This window comes from Hemicordylus capensis, chromosome 2, assembly GCF_027244095.1.
Source record: "Hemicordylus capensis ecotype Gifberg chromosome 2, rHemCap1.1.pri, whole genome shotgun sequence".
NCBI classification, from domain to species: Eukaryota; Metazoa; Chordata; class Lepidosauria; order Squamata; family Cordylidae; genus Hemicordylus; species Hemicordylus capensis.
Genome location: NC_069658.1, coordinates 237,164,452 through 237,186,185, shown reverse-complemented (window position 1 = coordinate 237,186,185; position 21,734 = coordinate 237,164,452). Strand labels below are relative to the sequence as shown.

At 46.0% G+C, this 21,734-nt stretch overlaps 1 protein-coding gene across 2 annotated transcripts; it reads right to left on the bottom strand.

Moving 5' to 3' along the window:
• Nucleotides 1-1,569: 1,569 nt before the first annotated feature.
• On the bottom strand, nucleotides 1,570-19,688 carry LOC128342500 (zinc finger protein 501-like). 2 transcript variants are annotated; one of them, XM_053289842.1, is made up of 5 exons: nucleotides 19,328-19,688; nucleotides 18,496-18,622; nucleotides 17,544-17,626; nucleotides 15,781-15,907; nucleotides 1,570-3,333 (listed from the first exon to the last, which is right to left on the bottom strand). In XM_053289842.1, exons 4-5 carry the CDS (start codon nucleotides 15,812-15,814, stop codon nucleotides 2,300-2,302), a joined length of 1,068 nt encoding a protein of 355 aa, XP_053145817.1. In that variant the 5' UTR covers nucleotides 15,815-15,907; nucleotides 17,544-17,626; nucleotides 18,496-18,622; nucleotides 19,328-19,688; the 3' UTR covers nucleotides 1,570-2,299. The 2 variants fall into 2 exon arrangements, with proteins under 2 accessions (XP_053145817.1, XP_053145818.1); XM_053289843.1 differs by lacking the exons at nucleotides 17,544-17,626; nucleotides 18,496-18,622; nucleotides 19,328-19,688 and having other exon boundaries at nucleotides 15,781-15,964.
• Nucleotides 19,689-21,734: the final 2,046 nt, after the last annotated feature.

Here is a 21,734-nt window from a genome sequence, read left to right as displayed (position 1 = left end):
CAACAGTATGGGCAGCAGATTAGCACAGAGAGGAGCTCTGTTCGTGAGCTCCTCACTTCCTCTGTGCGAATTATGTTTTTAATTCGTCCGACTGTCGCGGGCTGGAGCGGGTAAGGTGGGCTTGGGCAGCTGGGTGGGCGATAGGCGGGGGCGGCGGCGGCCTTCTCATGGGCCATTTTGGCCCTTAATCATTGGGGGGGGAGCGGGGAAGGATATTTTGGGAATCTGGGAGGGCGGGTGGGCGAGAGGCGGGAAGGAAACAACATCTCCAGGAATAAAGGACAACAAAAAAAATTTTTAAAGGTCCTAGCGCCCGTTATTTAAACGGGCTTAAAACTACTAGTACCAATAATAAATACGTCAATTTTTGATCAATGGCATGAAGACATAAAGAACTTTATTTGGCAGGGCAAAAAACCAAGAATAAATTTTAAAAACCTAACGGATGACAGGAAGAGAGTAGGGTTTGCATTACTGAATTTTAAGTTGTATTTTGAAGCAATATGCCTAAACTGGATGAAAGTGGATTACATTAAAAAATCCGTTAGATCTGGAAGGATTCGATATAAGATATGGTTGGCATGCATATTTATTTTATGATTAGGTAAAAGTAAATAAAGACTTCTTAAATCACTATGTTAGAAAAAGCTTATATATGGTGTGGCTAAAAAACAAACTTGTGTTAGAACCAAAAATTCCACTTTGGGTATCTCCACTGGAAGTTATATCTAGAAAACAGAAAAATATGCAACAGACATGGCCTATGTATCGACAACTGCTTGTTCCCCAAGGTGCAAAATACGAACTTAAAAAACTAGATCTCATGCAGGATTGGAATATTTCTTCGTTTCATTATCACCAGATTAGTGCCTTATTCAAGCAAGATTGTAAAAAGGGTCTTAATCAATCAAAGTCAGAATTGGAACAACAGTTGTGTGATAAGGAAGACAAACTAGTTTCTAGGATGTATGATCTGTTATTATTGGAAGATACAAGAACGAAAATAGTGAAAACTTCAATGATTAAATGGGCTCAGGATTTTGGTTATAATATAGACTTTGAGAAATGGGGAAAACTATAGATAGAAGACATGAAATACACCGCCTGTTCTAATTTAAAGGAAAATAATCTTAAAATGATGTACAGATGGCATCTAACTCCTAAGAAGTTGGCTTTAATGTACAAGAACATGTCAAACAAATGCTGGAAGTGTAAAAAAAGAGGAGGGTTCCTATATACATTTATGGTGGACTTGTATTTATTTGCTTATTTGTTTGTTATTTCTCTGTGTAAACCGCCCTGAGCCATTTTTGGAAGGGCGGTATAGAAATTGAATTAATAATAATAATAAGAAGAAGAAGAAGAAGAAGTCTAAAGGCTATTGGGATTTAATATACAATGAGCTTAAGAAAGTGTTTAAAATGACTTTCCCTAAGAGCCCAGAAACAATACTATTAGGCATTGATAACAGTTCATTGCCTAGGAAATATTGGATCCTCTTTATGTATCTGACAGCAGCAGCGAGATTGACATTTGCATACAAATAGAAAGACATCCATTGCCCTAAAACTGACTTTCGTATGATTTAATGGGGGGAGAACAATAAAATTACAGGCAAGACTTGGGCATTGTAAGCAATACTTGTTCTAATGATGAGATGGAAGTCCTCTTGTCTTTTTTTCTGTGTTTTAATTTTTCTCTTTTTTTGTTTCCTTCTTTCTTTTTGTGTGTACATGTGTGTATCTTATGTTGTGAAAAATTGAAAAGTTATTTTGAAAAAAACTTTTTTTAGCACTTTAACAGAAACACTCTCTCTCTCTCTCTCTCTCTCACACACACACACACACACACTATTGTCCATTTCCCCTTTCAGAAACCTTTGATATGAAAAAAGATTTGAGCATTGATGGAAACTCTTTCCAACTCCAAACATTTATATGGAGTTTCTCCCTGTGTTGGTTCTTTGATGCCTAGTAAGGTTTCCCTTCTCTGCCTGAAGTTCATTTTACACTGCAAGCATTCATATGGTTTTTCTCCTGTCTGGGTTCTTTGATGCATAGTAAGCATTCCCTTATCATTGAAGATCTTTCCACACTCCAAGCATTTATATGATTTCTCTCCTGTGTGGGTTCTATGATGCACAGTAAGCTTTCCCTTATCACTGAAGCTCTTTCGACACACCAAGCATTTATATGATCTATTTTCTGTGTGCATTTCGCCCTGACATTTAAAGCCTGGTTCAGAACTGAAGCTTTTATTATTCGGTGGCCGCAGGCTTGTTTCTCTTTCCACACAGCAATCATTTATTTGGTTTCTCTCCTGTGTGCTTTCTTTGGTGCACAGTAAGATTTCGTTTCTGCCTGAAGCTCTTTCCACACTCCAAGCATACATATGGTTTCTCTCCTGTGTGGTTCCTTTGATGTACAATAAGATTACCCTTCTGCCTGAAACTCTTTCCACATTCCAGGCATTTATATGGTTTCTCTCCTGTGTGGTTCCTTTGATGTACAATAAGATTTCTCTTCTGCCTGAAGCTCTTTCCACACTCCAAGCATTTATATGGTTTCTCTCCTCTGTGGTTCCTTTGATGTGCAATAAGATTTCTCTTCTGCCTGAAGCTCTTTTCACACTCCAAGCATTTATATAGTTTCTCTTCTGTGTGCGATCCTTGATGCCTAGTAAGCACTCCCTTATCCCTGAAGCTCTTTCCACACTCCAAGCATTTATATGGTTTCTCTCCTGTGTGCATTCTTTGATGCACAGTAAGTGTTCCATTCTTGTTGAAGCTCTTTCCACACTCCAAGCATTTATATGGTTTCTCTTCTGTGTGCGTTCTTTGATGCCTAGTAAGCACTCCCTTATCGCTGAATCTCTTTCCACACTCCAGGCATTTATATGGTTTCTCTCCTGTGTGCGTTCTTTGATGCACAGTAAGCATTTCCTTCCGCCTGAAGCTCTTTCCACACTCCAAGCATTTATATGGTTTCTCTCCTGTGTGGGTTCTTTTATGTCTAGAAAGATTTCCAGTCCAGCCAAAGCTCTTTCCACACTCCAAGCATTTATATGATCTCTTTTCCATGTGCATTTCCCCCTGACGTTTAAGGTCTGTTTTAGAACTGAAGCTTTTACTACTCGGGGGCTGCAGGCTTCTTTCTCTTTCTTTTTGCATTGTTTTTTGCATTCCATTTTTATGGACATCACCATCCTGAGAAGCAGATGGTCCAATCTTGTACTTTGATTTTGCTTCAGTTCCCTTTCTCTCTTCTTCCCTCTTTTTCCATCTGGTACTTCCCCAGCTGGGGTTTTCCTCCTTTTTCCTCCCCCAACTGTAACCTGCAGGGATGAAGTGAGAAAACTGGTCAAAACCTCGGATAGAAAAGGAACCATCAAGAGAGCTTATAATAAATGTTGGAAACACAAACAAGAGGTTGGCAACCTTTTCCATATTTGGTGGCTATGCAATTACACTAAAAGCTATTGGGCTCAGATTCAGAAAAGAATAGAAACTATACTGCAAACCTAAGTAGCCTAACCTCACCCCACTCCACCACACCCTGCTTTTGGAAAACGAGCCTACATGAAAAATTGACTCAAGGAGTGTATCTGTTAGTTGGCCATGTGCTTGCTGCTGCCAAGATTTGCTGTGTGACATGCCTGAAGTTAAGAACTGTTCCTAATGTTAACAAATAGAAAGAGAAACTATTGCTCTGCAGTCCCGGTTTGTTTGGATCTGGTGCCTGGATCCTGGATCGGGTGCCTCCTTGCACCACCATGGTGCCAAAAACATGGATCTGAAACACAGTACTCATTTTTACATCAATTTCCCCAGCATAATCACGTATCACATCCATGTTCACATATGACACTGTCAAGACCATTTCTACGCTCATTCTGTCAACTTCACCATCAAATAGCAGCTCACATCGGTGACCAGTGAAGAAGCCCAGCTTCCTCCTCCACCTCCTGTTGCTGCCACCCCATCCTCTTTGGAGGAGTCATGCTTTTTGTGGTCTCAAATGTGACAGAAGCATTGATGGACTCACAGAGCATCTGTGCACTAATATGTGTTTGTTCTCTTTGGCTCCCGCCACAGCCCCCTCACCGCAGAGGCATGCCCACCCTCCATCCTGCTGCTTCCAACATGTTGCTTGCTCCACTCTGGCGTCTATGTCTCATTCAGCCCCTTGCTCCTGCTCCAGTTGCCTCCCACTTTCCCTCCCTCCTATTTTTTCTGTTCTCTGAACTCCCCAAATGCTCTCTCTATCCATTTATTTTCTAACTCTCTCTGTCTCTCATTCCCACGGCCATGCATTAGTTTTGGGGCTTCACTGATGCCCCCTGCAATCCCCCTGAGGGATATCCGCACCGCTCTCCAGAGAGAGAGACAGAGACAGAGTATATGTTGTGTGCTTTCTCTTTATTTAATGCTTCCACCACCGGTGCTGCTTCGCCTTCTCCCTCTCTCTGAGGACTACACATACCAGTATCCTCTGCAGCAGCAGTGGAGGGGCTCAGCCAATCAGAGGTGGCCCTGGCAGTGGCAGCGTGTCGGGAAAAGGAAGGGTTGGACCAGCAGCTGAGTGGACTCGGCGGCTGCAGTCAGTGTGGTGTGGGGTTGCCAGAGAAAGGAACATTGGTCTTACCTGTGAAGGGTTCTTTTTTCCTGTAACTGGAGCTCATCAGTATGGGATCAATCACTGAGCATGCTCAAAACAGGCCAGAAATTCTTTAACGGTAGATCCTCTTGCCAGAGGGCGCTATCCCCAATTCTGGGACTGATGCGGAGTGGAGTAGCAAGTTGAGGCTCTGCCAAAAATAGCAACTCAAACAATACATGGTCAAGGACACAACATCCGGGAGGGCCTGCTGAGCTTCAGTTACAGGGAAAAAGAACCCTTCACAGGGAAGACCAATGTTCCTTTCCCCCCTGTACTGGGGCTCATCAGTATGGGATGTGCCCAAGCAGTAACCCCAAAGATTGGGTGGGGGGAGGATGTTAGACCACCTGTTGCAAGACCCGACGGCTGAAGGTCGACTGGGAGGAACAAAGGAAGGAATCATATAGTGACAAATAACGGAGTGACAGCGCTCTAAGTTGCCTCCTGCAAATGTCAGCCGTGGGCCCTGAGTAGAAGAGGCAGCGGACGCTGGGGCACTATAAGTGAAGTGAGCCGTAATGCCCAGAAGGGGAATCAAATCTAGGCACTCATATGCCAACTAATGCAGGCTCTAATCCAAGCCGCCCTTGAGGATTTTGACGCCTTCCATCCCCGATTGGGAGGAGAAAAGGATACAAGAGGGCAACAGACTTCCTGATGTCCTTAATACTTCGGACATCCCGCTTATGCCAGGGCTTCTCCTTCGGATGAGGGGTACTGAGGCAGAGAGACGGTGAATCGAAGACTTGGGGACAATGGGAGCCCATATTGACCTTGGGAACGGAGGTTGGGTCTAATTGCATAATTGCATAATCGCCTCATCCGGTAGGGAAATGCACAGTTCCTTACAAACAGATAATGCTCCCAACTCGGAAACTCTCCAGGCCGACGTGATAGACACCAGGGACAGAGTTCTATAGGAAAGAATCTTCATCATTTGGAACTAAGTGGCTCGAATGGAGGTGATATCAGCGCGTTCAGCACCTTATTTAGGTTCCACGACGGAAAATGAGGTAACAGTGTAGGGGCCAGGTTAGAGGCTCCCTTAAGGAAGCACGATATAAGAGGATGTAAGGACTGAGTCCCCGGGTCCAAGATGTCAAGGTCCGAAACCAAGCCAAGATCTGTCTTTTCAGGGAGGAGGGCTTCAGATGTAGGTCCAAGCTCGACTGGAGGAAATCTAGGACCTCAGGGACTCCTGCCGAGAAGAGATTGAGGTCCTTCCTGCAGGTCCACCTGGAGAAGGCTGCTCAAGTGGCTTGCGTTGAGTAGCTGGGTGGCGAAAGGCTAGGATGGTGACTAGGACCTGTTGTGAATAGCTGCTTGTACTTAACATGCTGTGCTCCACCTCCATGCGCAAGTTGGAGCCAGCTGGGGTCCAGGTTCACAATGGATGATTGAGTGAGAAGGTCCGAGAAAAGTGGAAGACGCCATGGAGGGGAGGCTGACAAGTTGATCAGGTCCACGAACCATGCCCTCCATGCCCAGACGCTAGATGACCTGAAGAAAACACCTGCGGAAATAACATCCATTCTGATGGGTTGACCAGTTGACGGCTTAGGCAGTCCGCCTCTATGTTGCCCGCTCCACGTACGTACTCTGCTGTAATGGAGAGGAGGTGTTTTTCGGCCCAGGTAAAGAGAAGGTCGGACTCTACCATCAGACCCCTGGACTACGTACCTCCCTGACGGTGATATGGGTTTTCGTGGTGGTATTGTCTGTCCCTGACAAGGACATGTTTGCCTCGAATTGAGGACTGAAAATGCAGGAGGGATAGCCTGGCCACCCTGAGTTCCAGGAGGTTGATATTCCACTTCTTTTCGGAAGAGGACCAGAGACCCCAAGCTGGATGATCCCCGCAGATCACCCCCTATCCCGAGAGGCTGGCGTCTGAAGAAACAGAATCCTCTGAGGATCTGAAAAGAGAAGACCTTCGTTTAGAGATGGAGAGAGCCACCATAGGAGGGACCTCTAGTCCTGGTTTGTAAGTGGTCCAGGTACGTGGGACACCGCCATGATCGCCTCTTGGTAGGGAAGAAGCAGCCACTGAAGGGACCAAGAGTGCCACCTGGCCCAAGGGGTACATACCATGGCGGTATGTAGGCCCAGAGCTTGGGCCAACAACATCAGGTCCACCAAAGAGGCCCGGAGCAGGGGGGGATAGTGGAGTTCATCTTGGCTTTCCTTTCCAGAGGAAGCGTCACCATTGCAGGAATGGAGTGAAAGACCACGCCCAGGTGCTGGAATGATTGAGACAGGAGGTGACTGTCTCCCCAGTTCACGAAGAATCCATGATCTCTCAGGCTCTCCAGGGTTAGCTGCACATGTTCCTGGGCCACCTGGAAAGATGATGCCCTGATGATCAGATCATCGAAAAATGGATAAATACACACTCCCTGGAGGTGAAGCTGAGCTGTGAGGTCCGCCATCATCTAGGTGAACACTCGTGGGGCCGAAGTTAGGCCGAACGGGAGAGCCGGAGGATAGGTATATGAAGACATGCCTCTGACAGGTCCACTGAGGCTAGGAAGTCATTTGGAAGGACCTCCTGCTTGATAGACCAAAGGGACTACAGACCTTCCACTTCTTGATGGACCTGTTGAGGCGCCTGAGATTTAAGACCGCCTTCCAAGAACAGTCTTTCTGGGGAACCAGGAATCAAAGAAAGTGGATGGTTTGTATGGCTTAAGTCTGGAGAGGATGTTGAATCGCCTCGGTTCTAAGAAAAGCTCTTGGTTACTGTGTCTAACACCCATTGATCCTGGGTAGTGGACAGCCAAGTGAGGGCGAACTGTTGGAGTCTGCCCCCCTACGGCAAGTGGTCATTGACATTTATTGTGTTGGGTATTTGAGTTGGTAGCTGTATTGTCTTCGGTTGTGTAAGGAAAACTCCCCAGGTATGAAAACCCCTGCGGTAATCCTCCCTGATGGAAGGCAAGCCTTCTGTTATATATCCATGGTCTCCACTAGGACCAGATCTAGACAGGGACCGAAAGGGTTCTTACTTATGTAAGGAGTGCTGATATTGTGATCTTACTGTAGATCTTGAATCAACCCTTAAGCTATAAGGCTCTACACCAAACTACCCAGGAGGCTCAAAGCCTGCTGTACACCAGGGATTCTCAATGTTGGGTCCCCAGATGTTATTGGACTTCAACTCCCATAATCCCCAGCCCCGGTGGCCTTTGGTTGGGGATGATGGGACTTGAAGTCCAATAACATCTGAGGACCCAATGTTGAGAATCCCTGCTGTACACAATAAAGACTGGAGTCGGCCGTTAAGGCCACAGCCTTGGCCATTTTATAAAAGCCCTGCCTTAATTTAGCATTACCCAGAGGTACCAAAGGTTCCAACTGTTTAGTCCATAGGAAGGTCGCTCTCACAAAAACTGAGTTAGCTGTGGTTACTCTGATCAAGTGGATGAGGCCTCATGGGCCTTCTTCAGCAGTAGGTCACATTTTCTGTCCTCCGTGGACCTCAGTTGCTCTTGCCTCTCGATATTCAGGAGAGTCTCAGACACCACTGGGCAACACACAGATTCACCCTGGGGGTGGCCAACAGTGAGGTTACCTCAGGTGATAGTGTATAGTGTTTCCTAGGATAGGTCTGCAGGAAGCAGGGGCTTGCCATTTAGCCAGCATCACCTGTTTAAACAAGAAGGGCAGACATCCTGATCTAAATATGAGGGAGGTCCCACCTCTGCAGGAAGAACTTCATTAATTGCCCGCTTAGCTTTGGACAAAAGAATATCAATTTTAGAAGCAGTGAAAAGTTGCGCTGAAATAGGTGCTACAGGAGTGGTCTCCTGCTCTGATAGCTCGTCCTCTTCCTAATCTGAATCCTTATGCAATGGCGTGTAGCCTCAGGTTCTGATTCAGAAAAACTGGCTAGGTGGAAGGGACGGATAGAAGGGGGATGTCCTTGGTTGTGAAGGGAAACTCCCTGGGTTTTTAATATACGTGTTTCCCCTAGTCAGGGATTCACACCAGCAACCTCCCGCTCCCTAGGCAAGCTACCTCCCTGATGCTTCACCATTAGGTAGTTTAGGAAGGGTAGGAAAAGGCTGAGTAGGTTAAACTGGTATTTACATGCATTTATTTATCAAATTTATATACCACCCAAACTTACGTCTCTGGGTGGTTAACAGTTAGATAAAACAATTAAAAGACAGAATTAAAACCTACAAATTTTAAAAAGCTGTCTCCCATCCAAATGCAAATCAAGGCAGATCCTGCTTAGCGAAGGGGACACGTCATGCTTGCCACAAGACCAGCTCCATCCTCCCGGCCACACAGGGTCCATAGGAGCAACAGGAAGTGGGGGACCCCTGGGTTCCTGAGGGAGTTTTGATAGCCTGAGTCCCGAGTCTGAATCAGGAGAGGACAAAAGCACCCTTCTGTTGTGCCTAACCCTAGGCGGCTGTGGGCAAAGCATCCACACTCCAGCAAAGGGACGGGCTGGAGTCTGGAGAGGCATCCTAGGATGGTCAGCAGGCCCAGATTGGGCCCCAGATGGTTATAGGGGAGCCGGAGGAGGCAGCACAATTGGTTGGGGAATAAAAGCAAGTGATCAGATATGGAAGTCTGTAAGGCACAAAAAAAACACCCCTATAAGCAGAAAGCCTTCCCGCCCTTGCACCCTAGGCAAAGGAGCAGAAAGGAAGGAATATAAGAAGCAATTTTAAGCCAATAGGCGAATTCCTAGCAGAGCCCAACTCTCAGCGTGCGGGCCTTGAGCAGACAAGACCAGAACTGGGGATGGCACCCTCTGCAGAGAGGAACTACCGTTAAACAATTTCTGGTCTGCCTCGAGCATACTCAATGATTGATCCCATATTGATGAGCTCCAGTACAAGGGGAGAAGCGGTGGGGAGGGGCGGAGTTGGGGAAGTCCTACTTTGCACAGGTGGGTCTTCCATGCTTGGAACCAGGAGCTGCGAGGGGAGGGGGCATCAGGGCCCCTAAAACTCTCTCTGAAATAATTTCAGAGCTCTCGGCCTTCAAGAAAATAGAAGCCATCAGCAACACACTGGAAGCTCATTGTTGATCCATCTGTACTGCTTGATAATCCAGACCAACAACATGGTTCAAACCCTAACTAAAAGGTTCAAAGTGCTTGTATCAATTGTTGTGCAACTCTTTGTAATAGCAACTTCCCCCCAACGGAGAATGTGTTTCCTTCTGCATTGCTCAAAAGAAACAAAACTCTCCTTTATCCCCAGACTGGTGCAAAGCACCAAGAACTCTGTTTGTGACCTCCGTTTCCTTTTCTTGCCTGTTGTTCTGTATAGGTAGAATCTGATCCACACAAAGGTGGCCAAGACAGAGGCTCCCCACGCACAGCACTGCAGATTGCAAGACTGCCTCTGATTGGTTAAGCACTGTGTGGGTGCGGATTGCCACGTACATCCTTAGGCTATTCTAAATAGAAAGATGTTTATTTTAAATTTTTCAAGGTCGTTGGAGCAGATGAAAAGATATGGATAGGTGGTCTAAGATCTGGAGTAAGATAAAGGTTGTTATGATGAATTTATTGCTGCGGCTAATATATTTTAAGTGGTCTTCCAATGTTTATACCCGTTTCCTATTTTAAGAGGGTTAATAGATTAGTGAACGAGTTTTTGTAGCAAAGGGGCCCTCCTAAATCTTCCCTGGGTAAATAATAATTGCTGATGAGAGAAGATGGGTTTCATTTCCCACATCTTCTAACTTAGCATTGGGCTTCTATTTTAGCTTCTGTCGTGCAATGAAATGGGGAGCAGGCTGCACTTTCGATTTGGCAACAACTTGAGAATTCTCATGTGGCTCCATTCAAACCTTGGCAGGTATTCGTTTCAGTGTTTGTGGATGGAGATATATCTATATATACATACATATATAGGACATAGGCAGGGTTTTCATCCCTATATGTAGGATAGGCTTCCGTTGTGGCGAAAGCCAAGATTAAATCCTTTTGGGGAGTTGGTTGGGCTTCCCAAAGCCTTAATATATCAGCTTCTTACATCTGATTTTGTTTTTAAATCTTTGGATAGTTTGAGGTCTGGATCTGAATCATCACAGATGGTTAATCGGCACTTGGTTGCGCTTTGACATTTGCTAACCGAGATCTTCAGGCCAGATGAAATTGCTGCCTCGGAAACTCTCTCCTCATTATTAGATTTGGGACATTTAAGGCTTGTGCCTAAACCAGTAACTTTTCTTTATCCAAAATTTAGAGAGATAGATAAGACTGATATTATTTAGAAGAGCTCCGGAATAGGGAGTTCCGGTGTTAACACTTCTAAATCCATGTTGCAGACTCCCAAATGCTGGCGATGCAATTTAGAGATGGAATACTTGCACAAATGGTCTGGTCTTCTCCTGCCATTGCATTGTTTTGGTTGGAAATTCAGTGTGCTTTCCAAGGTAACTCAGTCCCAAGCCGTTTAGGGCTTTGGAGGTCATCACCAGCACTTTGTATTTTTCCAAGAAACCTATTGGTATTGTTTAACATCTTTTTATACCACCCAAAACATAAATCTCAGGGCGTTTAGGGGCAATTGTGTCTACTGCCCTGGTAAGCTCCCTATTCCAGGTCTCCACCAGGGCATCAGCAGAATCACCAACAGAAACAACGCCCAAACCCTCCAAGGTGTCTTGGAATCCTATAGTTCCTGCATCCTTGAAGAAGTGGATTGTGGCCATGAAAACAGCCTTAACCCTATGTTGGTCTGTCCATGACAATGGAGACAACCTAGAAGTCTCCACCCAGGGAACACCACCCTGATCTGAGCAAAAGACCCAATTGAGGCTGTTACCAGCAGTTTGTGTTGGCTCCATGTCCAATTGGGATAAGCCCATAGTTGTCATGGCCGTTATGAACTCCTGAACTGCACCAGAAAAGCCAGCCCCAAAGTGAACATTAAAGTCACCCAGCACCAAAAGCCTAGGTGCTGGGTGAATCCCCAATCTATCCCAGCTCCCCACGCCTAGATACACATACTCGCTATGGTCCAATTGTCTCACAGGGATTCTGGCAAGGGAGATATTATTCCGAACGATCACAGCCACTCCACCCCCGCTCCTTGGGAAGGCTGAGCTCCCCCTCCCTGCAGACGGTCAGCCTCCTGAGGGCAGGGGCTGCAAAAGGCTTTAAGAAGCCTTAAGAAGGGAGGTATCCTGCCACCCCATAGCTAAAAGAAATACTGCCGCCGGGGTTGGAAAGCGCAGGAGGGGTAAGTAAACGCTTCCCCGCCCTTAAAGGAACCCCCCACCCCAGTGCCGGACCGCAGCTCCGCGGTTCCGTGCACACCCCTAGGGGAATAGACGCTTTCAGCCAGCAAACTCTGGCCGAAATAAACGCAAGTGCTCGCTAGGGGTGGGGCCTGCAGGAGGCCCCAGCTTGGCCTGCAGGAGGCCCCAGCTTCCATCTCCATGCAGCCCTGGGGAATTCTTCATCTGAAACCCTGGAGAGCTGGAGCCAGTCAGGGTCCTAGTGAAATGGATGGACCAAGGGTCTGAGCCCATGTCAACTCTTCAGGGTCTGTCAGACAGGGGTGCCTCAAGGAGGCTTCTTTTCTTTACATTCATTAACTGCATTTCTATTCCACCCGACACAACAACCCTATAAGGTATGTTAGGCTGAGAGATTCTTGGTTCAGAGCCACCCAATGAGCTTCATCGCTGAGGGGCATTCAGACCCAGATCTTCCAGCTTCTAGTTGCACACGGAGAAGCTCACCAGACTGGCCCTCTGGCCAGGGGCGTAACGAGAGTGGGGCAGGCAGGGCACATGCTCTGAGCACCACTGCAGGGAGGGCGTAAAGTGCCTGCCATGCCCCACCCCGCCCTGAGGTCCAGAGAGGCACCCACCCCCAGCGAGCACTTGCGTTTATTTCGGCCAGAGTTTGCTGGCTGAAAGCGTCTATTCCTCTAGGGGTGTGCACGGAACCGCGGAGCTGCGGTCCGGCACTGGGGTGGGGGGTTCCTTTAAGGGCGGGGAAGCGTTTACTTACCCCTCCTGCGCTTTCCAACCCCGGCGGCAGTATTTCTTTTAGCTATGGGGTGGCAGGATACCTCCCTTCTTAAGGCTTCTTAAAGCCTTTTGCAGCTACATTCGGAGACGGGGTGGAAGGGGGATTTGACAGAGGAAACAGCAAATACACGGTGGGGGATCTGAGAGCCAACGGTGCAATGCCGATCGCTTAAAGAAATAAGGGAAATAGGGGCACACGCGCAGCCAAGCAGGGAGGTATCCTGCCGCCCCATAGCTAAAAGAAATACGGCCGCCGGGGTTGGAAAGCGCGGGAGGGGTAAGTAAACTCTTCCCCACCCTTAAAGGAACCCCCCACCCCAATCTATCCAAACCCGAACCACCCATGTCCGGACTGGTCTGGAGGCCTATAGAATGGCCTCCGAACCGGTCCGGACACATCACTATATTCCCCTTTCTCTTCCTCCAGAGAGTGAGAGAAAGGAAGAATAGATGCTTTCAGCCAGCAAGCTCTGACTGAAATGACTCTGAAGAGCTTGCTCACGCATGTGGTGTCAAAGGGGGCATGGCCTCAAGCTCCAAAGAGCCAGAGCAAGAACCTTGAGGCCACTCCCCTTTGCATGTGACATCTAAGGGGGTGTGGCCGCAAGCTCTTCAGAGTCATTTGAGGGCTTGCTTTCAGGCAGCAAACTCTGGCAAGTGCTGGGGAGGGGGAATCCTAGTAACCTGGGAGGGTTGCTTGTTCCCATTTGCAAGCATTGCGGCTGCCTGCCCTGCTGGCTCTTGTTATGTTCTTGCTGCAAGTCCTGACCCATCCCAGAGTCCAAAGTAAGTAAATTGCCTGTGCCCCGCCTGCTCTCAAGTAGTCTCAAAGAAATTATATCTGACTGGTGCTTTCTCAGGCTGATGCTTCCCCCCTGCCCCTGCGGAGGATGTTTGTTTCTTTTTTAAAATGTATACAACAAAAGAAATGTAAGAGAATTGCAACAAACTAGTTTTTCAGGAGAGGCTGAAAGGGTTAAATGAACAGAGAGTTCGTGCCTAGAGAGGTCCAGAAATGTGAATGCTCTCCAGGTTCCATCCTGTCCTGCCTCCTCCTTCTTGTTAAAAAAACCCCATTGTGTTTGCATTTTCCAACCTGTGAGCAGTTGTGGCTTGCAGTTTGCAAGGCAGGAAGTTTTTTCAGTGGAAATCCTGCAAGAAGAGGGTGAGTTCAGGGAAGAGAAAGGAAACCTTGACTGTATAGAAGAAGGGAAAACCCATTACTGGGGAAAAGGAAGGAACAGGGCTAAAGATCGAGTGCTCAGCTGCAAAGGAGGAGAGAGTGCCTTCCTTTTAGTTGTATATGGAGGAAGGGAATTTTGGTAGGTGCAGCTTTTAAACTGAGAAAGCTGATTTACATTTTCATTTTTATGAATTCAAAATTCTCTACATCCAACACATTGTACTAAATAGCCATTTAGCTCTAAAAATACAAGATGTTTGCAATTGATGTAAACATTTGCTTCCCTCAAACTGCCAAAAATTTATATTCAGTGAAACAGAATTAAAATTAACTAATTTCCTTTGCTGAATTAGATATTATTCTGAACTTCATATGATTTAAAAAATAATTGAAATGTAAATAGTCATTCAGTTAAATAAAGCCAGCTTTACGTTTATATTAATGTAATTTCATTTCAAAGGAGCAGGTTAAAATTAATCTACATTCAAATTTTGTGTGTTCAATATTAATCCAAGCAAACTGAGCTAGATCTAGATTTTGAAACATAAATAACACACCTAGCTTGCTTCCACTAAGAGTAAAATTCAGTAGAAAGTTATCCATAAACATAGGAGATATTCCAGTAGAACATGACCCTATTCCGGTCATAGGGAAAAGAACTGGGTGTGTGGGGCTCTGCTTCTTAAACACTGTATTTTGCTTATCCTTTAATTAAATATATGTATATCATAAAGTGAAATGACTTTTAGAGACAGGAATTTCCTTGCAAATATGACAGTTCCTTGCATATAGAACAACATATAAAAGACCTTGCTGTTGCCCAGGGTCTCTGATGCACTTCCTGCTTTATTGTATCCAGCTTTATGCTTACATTGTCTGCGTTTCTTGGTAAATGGAACAGCATTTTATTTTATTTATTTAACATATTTTATACAACCCAAAACTTATGTCTCTGGGAGGTTTACAAGAAGATAAAAACAAATATTTTATTTATTTAACATATTTTTATACTGCCCAAATTCTTTTGCCAAATTCTTGTCCATTGCCTATCACCCAGAACTAGTTAATGTGAAGCAAAATTTCCTGTGGGAATGTCATTTTTGTAAGAAACTGTGCAGAATAGATACATATGTATTGATCACTACACATGTGTTTCTGCACAACACCTGCACAGAAGAAACTTCCATGTAGAAAATGTGACTCTTGTAAATTGACCCTATATTTTCCATCCATGACTGAGATATCTGAGAGTTAGGATATCTGAGAGTCAATAATAAAAGAACAGCACACTGCTTGTGACAGGAAGGGGCAAATTACAATGATTTCTTAGTCTGGCAAGGGCTGGTTTTGGTCCTGGCAGAACTTGGCTGTCTGCTCCTGTTGCAAATTCCTCTGTCTAGTGTGGCAAACTAATGTATCCTCCTCCCTCCTGGTGCCAAAGTAAGCACTAGTGTGGTGAATGCACATATACCCCATCATGAGCCAACTGTTATCACAAGACAAAGGCTGTCAGGAATTTGGGCAGGTGATCCTTTATGACAAAGTCGTGGTTTTTAAAAAGAATGAGATGAGACAGAAAAGGACACTGGAATCCTCACATAACTCCTGACTGTTGTTCTAAGTCTTTAATAAAAATGGCTCATGTTTTCAGGTTTTGATCAACAACCATGTCTAGATGGTACAGTGTTCCTTTTAACAGGGATTTACAGATGTTGTTGACTACAAGTCCCATCATCCCTGTTTGGACACGGGCACAATTTCAGTGCTTGCCCTAGGCGCTATTTTCCCTAGATATGCCTCTGCCTCTGGCCCATGGGTAGATCAAACCCCATGGCTCAGCAATATTGCTACCATGGTGTCCCCATCAGAGTGAACCAGTTCAATCCCTCTCATGCGTTTTTTTGGGGGGGGAATAGGGAGTCTTACCCAGAGAGGCCACATTCCAGCCATTCTCTTCCATAACTTCCCTGTGCAGAGTCTTTTGGCCGCAATCCAGCAGAGCCAACTCCTCCTCTGTGAAATGCACAGCCACGTCCTCAAAGGTCACCTGGCCCTGAAAGAGATGACGAAGGAAACATTTCCTCCTTTGCTCATCACATCAGGGTTCTTTTCCTTCACCAGTCAGAAGAGTTGTTCAAGCAAGGTGGTGTGAGAAGGAAAGGGGATGTCCAAGAAGTTTCCTTATTCCCCACTTTCCCAATAGCCAGGATTTGATGATGGGATGTTGCAGCGTCACGTAGTTGCTTGTCCACTGTCCCAAAGGAAACACCGAAACTAGAGTTTAGGATAACCCTTTTATTTGAATCACATTTGTCACAAATTAGCAGAGCACATTTCAGCAGAAGTCAATAAAACAAATCTCAAAACTCTAAAAATAAGAAAAACATTCAAAAAGGAGAGGAACAGTCCTCTGAAAGAGGAATGATTCTTCCCCCAAACGGGAGGCAAGATCATACATAGGAAGCTGCCATATACTGAGTCAGACCATTGGTCCATCTAGCTCAGTATTGTCTACACAGACTGGCAGCAGCTTCTCCAAAGCTGCAGGCAGGAGTCTCTCATAGCCCTCTCTTGGAGATGCCAGAGAGGGAACCTGAAATCTACATGCTCTTCCCAGAGCGGCTCCATCCCTTAAGGGGAATATCTTACAGGGCTCACATATGTAGTCTCCCATTAATATGCAACCAGGGCAGACTCTGCTTAGCTAATGGGATAAGTCATGCTTGCTACCACAAGACCAGCTCTCCACCTGGAGAGAACAAAAGAGGCTTTGTTTTTGTTTTGCTCTCCCCTTTTGAGGGAAGAACATTTTCTATTTGTCTTTTTGGTCCTGTTTCCCCTTTTGGGGGAGAACCTTACCCTTTCTGAGGGACCTTCTCTCCCTCAAAGACCCCTTTCCCCTTTTGAAGGACTGCTTCTCTCCTTTTGCATTTTTCTCTCTTTTTCACAATTGTCTTTAGCTATAGTTCCTATGAATTTTCTTTTGATTTTATTGTGTCCCCTGTTTGGAGTTCTACTCTGTGTGACTGATACTGATCTGCAGACTGAATCAACAGGAGTGGTGAGATACCTTGTTATATGCTGTTCAATATCTGTGTTTTCAACTTTTTCTTATTATGTTTAGAGTTTTGAGATTGGTGTTATTTACTTCTGCTGAAATGTGGAAGATTTCCTATTTTGGAAAGTTGGGAATAACCAAACTCCTTCAATGTTCCCCTGCAGAGTCACTCATTATATTAATATCACTTTTCAACAAACGGCTGACATGGGGGAGGGGGGAGTAATAGGGAGGAAAATGGTGTCCTGTCTCAAAGTGGCTCCCTTTTAAATAAAATAAACAACAACAGCAGAAACTACAGCTGAGAATTATGGGAGTTGTAATCAACGTCTGGGAACCCCTATTACCAGAAACGCTGGAGGAGACACCAGCAACAGCCACTGGAAAAGACGCTCTCGAGAGGAAGTGACAAACTTGCTCTCCCCTGTTAATTAATCCAGAGCCAGCCCTCCCAGAGGCATCTCCTCATCTAGTGAGCCAGATTCCAGCCACCTTGAGTGCCCTTCACAGCCTCCCTCGCTGGCAGCCTTGTCAGAAGCCAAAGGAGAGCAAGCTTCTTCCAAGCCCAGAGGGCTGTCCAAGGAAGAGAGGGTCTCTGCCCATCCTCTTTCCCCTACCATCCCTCCCCTACCTGGTCTGGTCATCCTGAAGCGTCTTCCACTCCACCCGAAGGAAGAGATGGCTGAGAATGCAGAGGCAGAGTCATGCCAGCTCCTGCAAAGGAGAGAAAAGTGATGGGAAATTGTAAGAGAATAAGAAAGAGAGGGAGGGGGAGAGAGAGAGAATATTAAAAAAAACCTAACAAAAACATTTAAAAATAAGAGAATTAAGGAATTGCTCCATATTGACTTTGAGCAGAATTCAACATGTAGATTTGGATGCATAATGTCCTCAACTGTCATAACACAAAACGTCTTTCAACTGTGGGAGAGGCTGGAGAAAAGGGTCATCCCCCCAAAAGACTCAAGGGAGCATAAAAGCAGGACAAGAATTCCAGATGCTCTCCCTCCATCCCATCTACCTGACAAGGGAAAAGGACAGGACTTCGGCCTCCATTTGGAGGAATTGGCCAAGAAAAGGCCTGAAGGGGAGGCCCGCTCTAGATGATCTTTCCAAAGTAAGAGTGGAGGATTCCAGCTGACTTCTAAACCTTCCCCTTGCTAGAAAGGCAGGCAAATAATGAAAGTGACAAATAAACTGGAGACTGTGGCGGGTGGCAGGTTCCTTCCCCTGCAGGTTGCAGACCCAACTCCTTCACTCTGGGGGTGGACAGTCCTACAATGAATGGAGCAGCCTTGCCACTTGTAGGTAGAAGTTGCCTTAGACTGAAAAAGACCATTGGTCCATCTGGCTCTGTATTGCCCACACTGATTGGCAGAGACCTTCCAAGGTTTCAGACTGGAGTCCTTCCCCATCCTACCCATATGTGACTCCCAAAAAAAAAGATTTTTTAAAAAAAACTTGTGAGAGGGATGGGAGGAGAACCTTCCTTGCAAAGGGGAGCAGGGAAACATAAAAGCAGAACACAGACAATAGGGAAAACTGAGGAAGAACAAAAAGGCGTCTGCCCCTCCCCACCTTACCCAGCAAGATGGCACCTCTGCCCCCCTCCTGTAAGATCCCCTTGGACAACAGCCTCTGCCCAGCGTCCGGTGGAGTCTTCTCTGCCTCGTGGAAACCAGGGACAACTTTGGACAACAGTCTTTGTATCTGAAACATACAGAAGAGGAAATCCCAAGCAGGGAACAGGGAGAGAGGGATTAGAAATGAAATAGGGCAGGAAAGACCCACAGGAACTAGGAACCGCCTTATACAGAGTAAAGCCCTTAGTCCATCTAGCTCCGTGCACTAACTGGCAGCACCTCTCCAAAGTTTCAGGCAGGAGCCTTTCCCAGAACTATCCTCCGCACACGATCAGATGCTCCTCCACTGGACTATAGCCCCATCCACCCCACCAAGCCCCTAACCAAAGAATGGCATGGGGTGGGAGGGTCATCTCCTTGAGGCAATTTCTAGTTGCCCAAGAAAGGAGAACTGGTCTTGTGGTAGCAAGCATGGATTGACCCCTTTGCTAAGCTGCCCCCCCCCCCGTTAACATTTGAATAGGAGACATGTCTGAGCACTATAAGATATTCCCCTTAGAGGATGGGGCTGCTCTGGGAAGAACATCTGCATGCTTGCAGGGAGAAGGTTCCCAGTTCCCTCCCTGGCATCTCCATGATAGGGCTGAGAGAGACTCCTGCCTGCAACTTTGGAGAAGCCACTGCCAGTCTGTGTAGTCAATACTGAGCAAGATGGACCAATGGTCCTGCTCAGTATAAGACAGCTCCCTATGTGCCTATGTTTGTTGATCTTGGGATCTCCTGCCTCCTATTCTCAGCTCTTGGCAACTCCCAGGATGAAATGCTCTCTCACCTGCTGTTCTTCCTGCTGCTTCTCCTCTGCCTGGCTCAAGAGGAAACCTTCTGCCAGGGACACCGCCTGGGAACTGGTCTCTGCTCTGCATTCTCTCACCCAGCTCTCCATCTCCGGAGGCAGGACAGTCAGGAACTGCTCCAGGATCACCAGGTCCAGCATCTGAGCTTTCGTGTGCGTCTCTGGCTTCAGCCACTGATGGCAAAGGTGGTAGAGTTGGCAGCAAACCTCTCGGGGCCCCTCGGTCTCCTGGTAGCAGAACTGCCTGAAGTGCTGGCACTGTGCATCTGAGCTGCTGGTGTCCTCTTCCTGGATCTGCTGCCCCGTCCTTTCCCAGAATTCCCCAGTGCTCCCAGCCTGGTTGGCCTCAGGGCCTTTTCCTGCTTTATAGCCAGCCATGTCTTCCTATTCCATCTTTAATCTGCTCCAAAGCAGCCTCTGACAGAGACCCTTCCAAGGGATGGAGGTCTGTGACCTCCTTGGAAATTCCACCTTGTGGATCTTCTCCCTGGAGAAAAAGGACACAAATTCTAGGAATTTTGTTTGTTTGTTCATATCCAGCTATGTAAACCGCTGTGGCAAGTTTTCCTGAAAAGCAGTATGTAAATATTATTCGTATTCGAATCAGAGAAAATAGAAAGAGAATGTAGGAAAGGTGGGTGGAGATGTCTTTCCTTGAGGGCCACTCTCCCCTTCCCCTTAATCCTCCCCTTGGTTTTCCACTGAGCTCCCTCCTATCACCACTGTATCTGCTTCACCTTTCTTCTTCTAAAACACCTACCTCTACTTTATTCCCTCCTTTTCAGGAGTTTTCTGCATACAGGAAGCCCCATCTTCAGTCCCTGGCATTGGCAAGGAAAAAAGATCCCTGCCTGCAAACCTGGAGAGCTGCTGTCAGTCAGCGCAAAGCAAAGAGGAAAGAACCCACCCGTGACTAAGACAGATATATAAAAAGTCATATATTGCAAAAGACAAATAGAAATATGTACTTATATACAATAGAGAAATAATAAGATAATTTCTTATATCCTACAGTTGTAAGAAAATTAATAATTAAACCAAACATGACAATTCAGTTTGAAACATAAATAATAACATATATAATAATGATGATGATGGTCAAGACATCTGGAGGAGATATTCCTGAAACAAGGCAAAAGGGACTTGCTCAAGACCTAAATGAAGTAGGTAGGACTCTCTGCTGGCACAGGAAGATGATGTCTGAAACTCGGCTGCCAAAAGAAATTGTGGATGATGTTGTCTCAAATCAGTCCGTTCAGAAGCTGAAAGGTTTCAGATTCCAAAAATAAGTCCAGCCAAGTGTAGCCACAGTAGAATGTAGGTGTAATCAGTCACAGGCTACGCCCCCACAAATGCAAAGTTCATATATCAAAACTTCATGTGTGGTACGGCTCTTCCGGATATAAGCTGTTTCGCGGAGATAGCTTCATCTGCCTCCTCTGCCAACAATAATACCAGTACCTCACTCCTCAAGCTAGAAAGAGCCTCTCAGTATTGTCCGGCATGCCAGTCAGTGCAGACAATACTGAGCTAGGTGGACAAACCACTAAAACAGTAAAGTAATTAAAACAGTAATTAAAACAAATTTAAAAATGATATAACAATTAATAATTTAAAAACATTTTAAAACAACATTAAAAACCCCGAAATCGGGTTTTTAATTTTAAAATAAACCAGATAGTAAAACCCCCCAAATTTAGGAAGCTGAGAAAGCTTGGGTGAAAAGATGGGTTTTCAGATGTTTTTTTAAAATTGCCAGAGATGGGGAGGATCGTATCTCAGCAGGGAGCGCATTCCACAATCTTAGGGCAGCGACCGAGAAGGCCCATCTCTGTGTACCCACCAAACAAGTTGGCAGTAACTGGAGACGGACCTCCTCAGATGACCTCAATGGGCGGTGGGGCTCATAATGAAGAAGACGCTCTCTTAGATACCCAGGGCCTAAGCCGTTTAGGGCTTTGTAAGTTATAACTAGCACTTTGTATTTTGCCCGGAAACCTATTGGCAGCCAGTGTAGCTCTATCAGCAAAGGAGTGATGTGGTCTCTCTGAGATGACCCGGAGACCAACCTGGCTGCCGCGTTCTGAACCAACTGAAGTTTCCGGACTACGTACAAAGGCAGCCCCACGTCCCTCTCCAACCCTAAGACAGCATTCCACCATTGGGATTGCTGGTTCCTTCCTTGTGTTCCCTTTTAGACAGGTCTGTGAACCCTTTTGGGACAAGGCTCTTATTTATTTATCATTTACTTTTCCTCTGTAAGCCGCTTTCAGAGCTTTTGCTGGAAGCATCTATATATTTATTTCTCCTAGGCGTACTCATCACAAATCCCATGCGTGGCGGGTCTCATGAGACTAGCAACAGGACGCAGCGAAATAATGGAGGC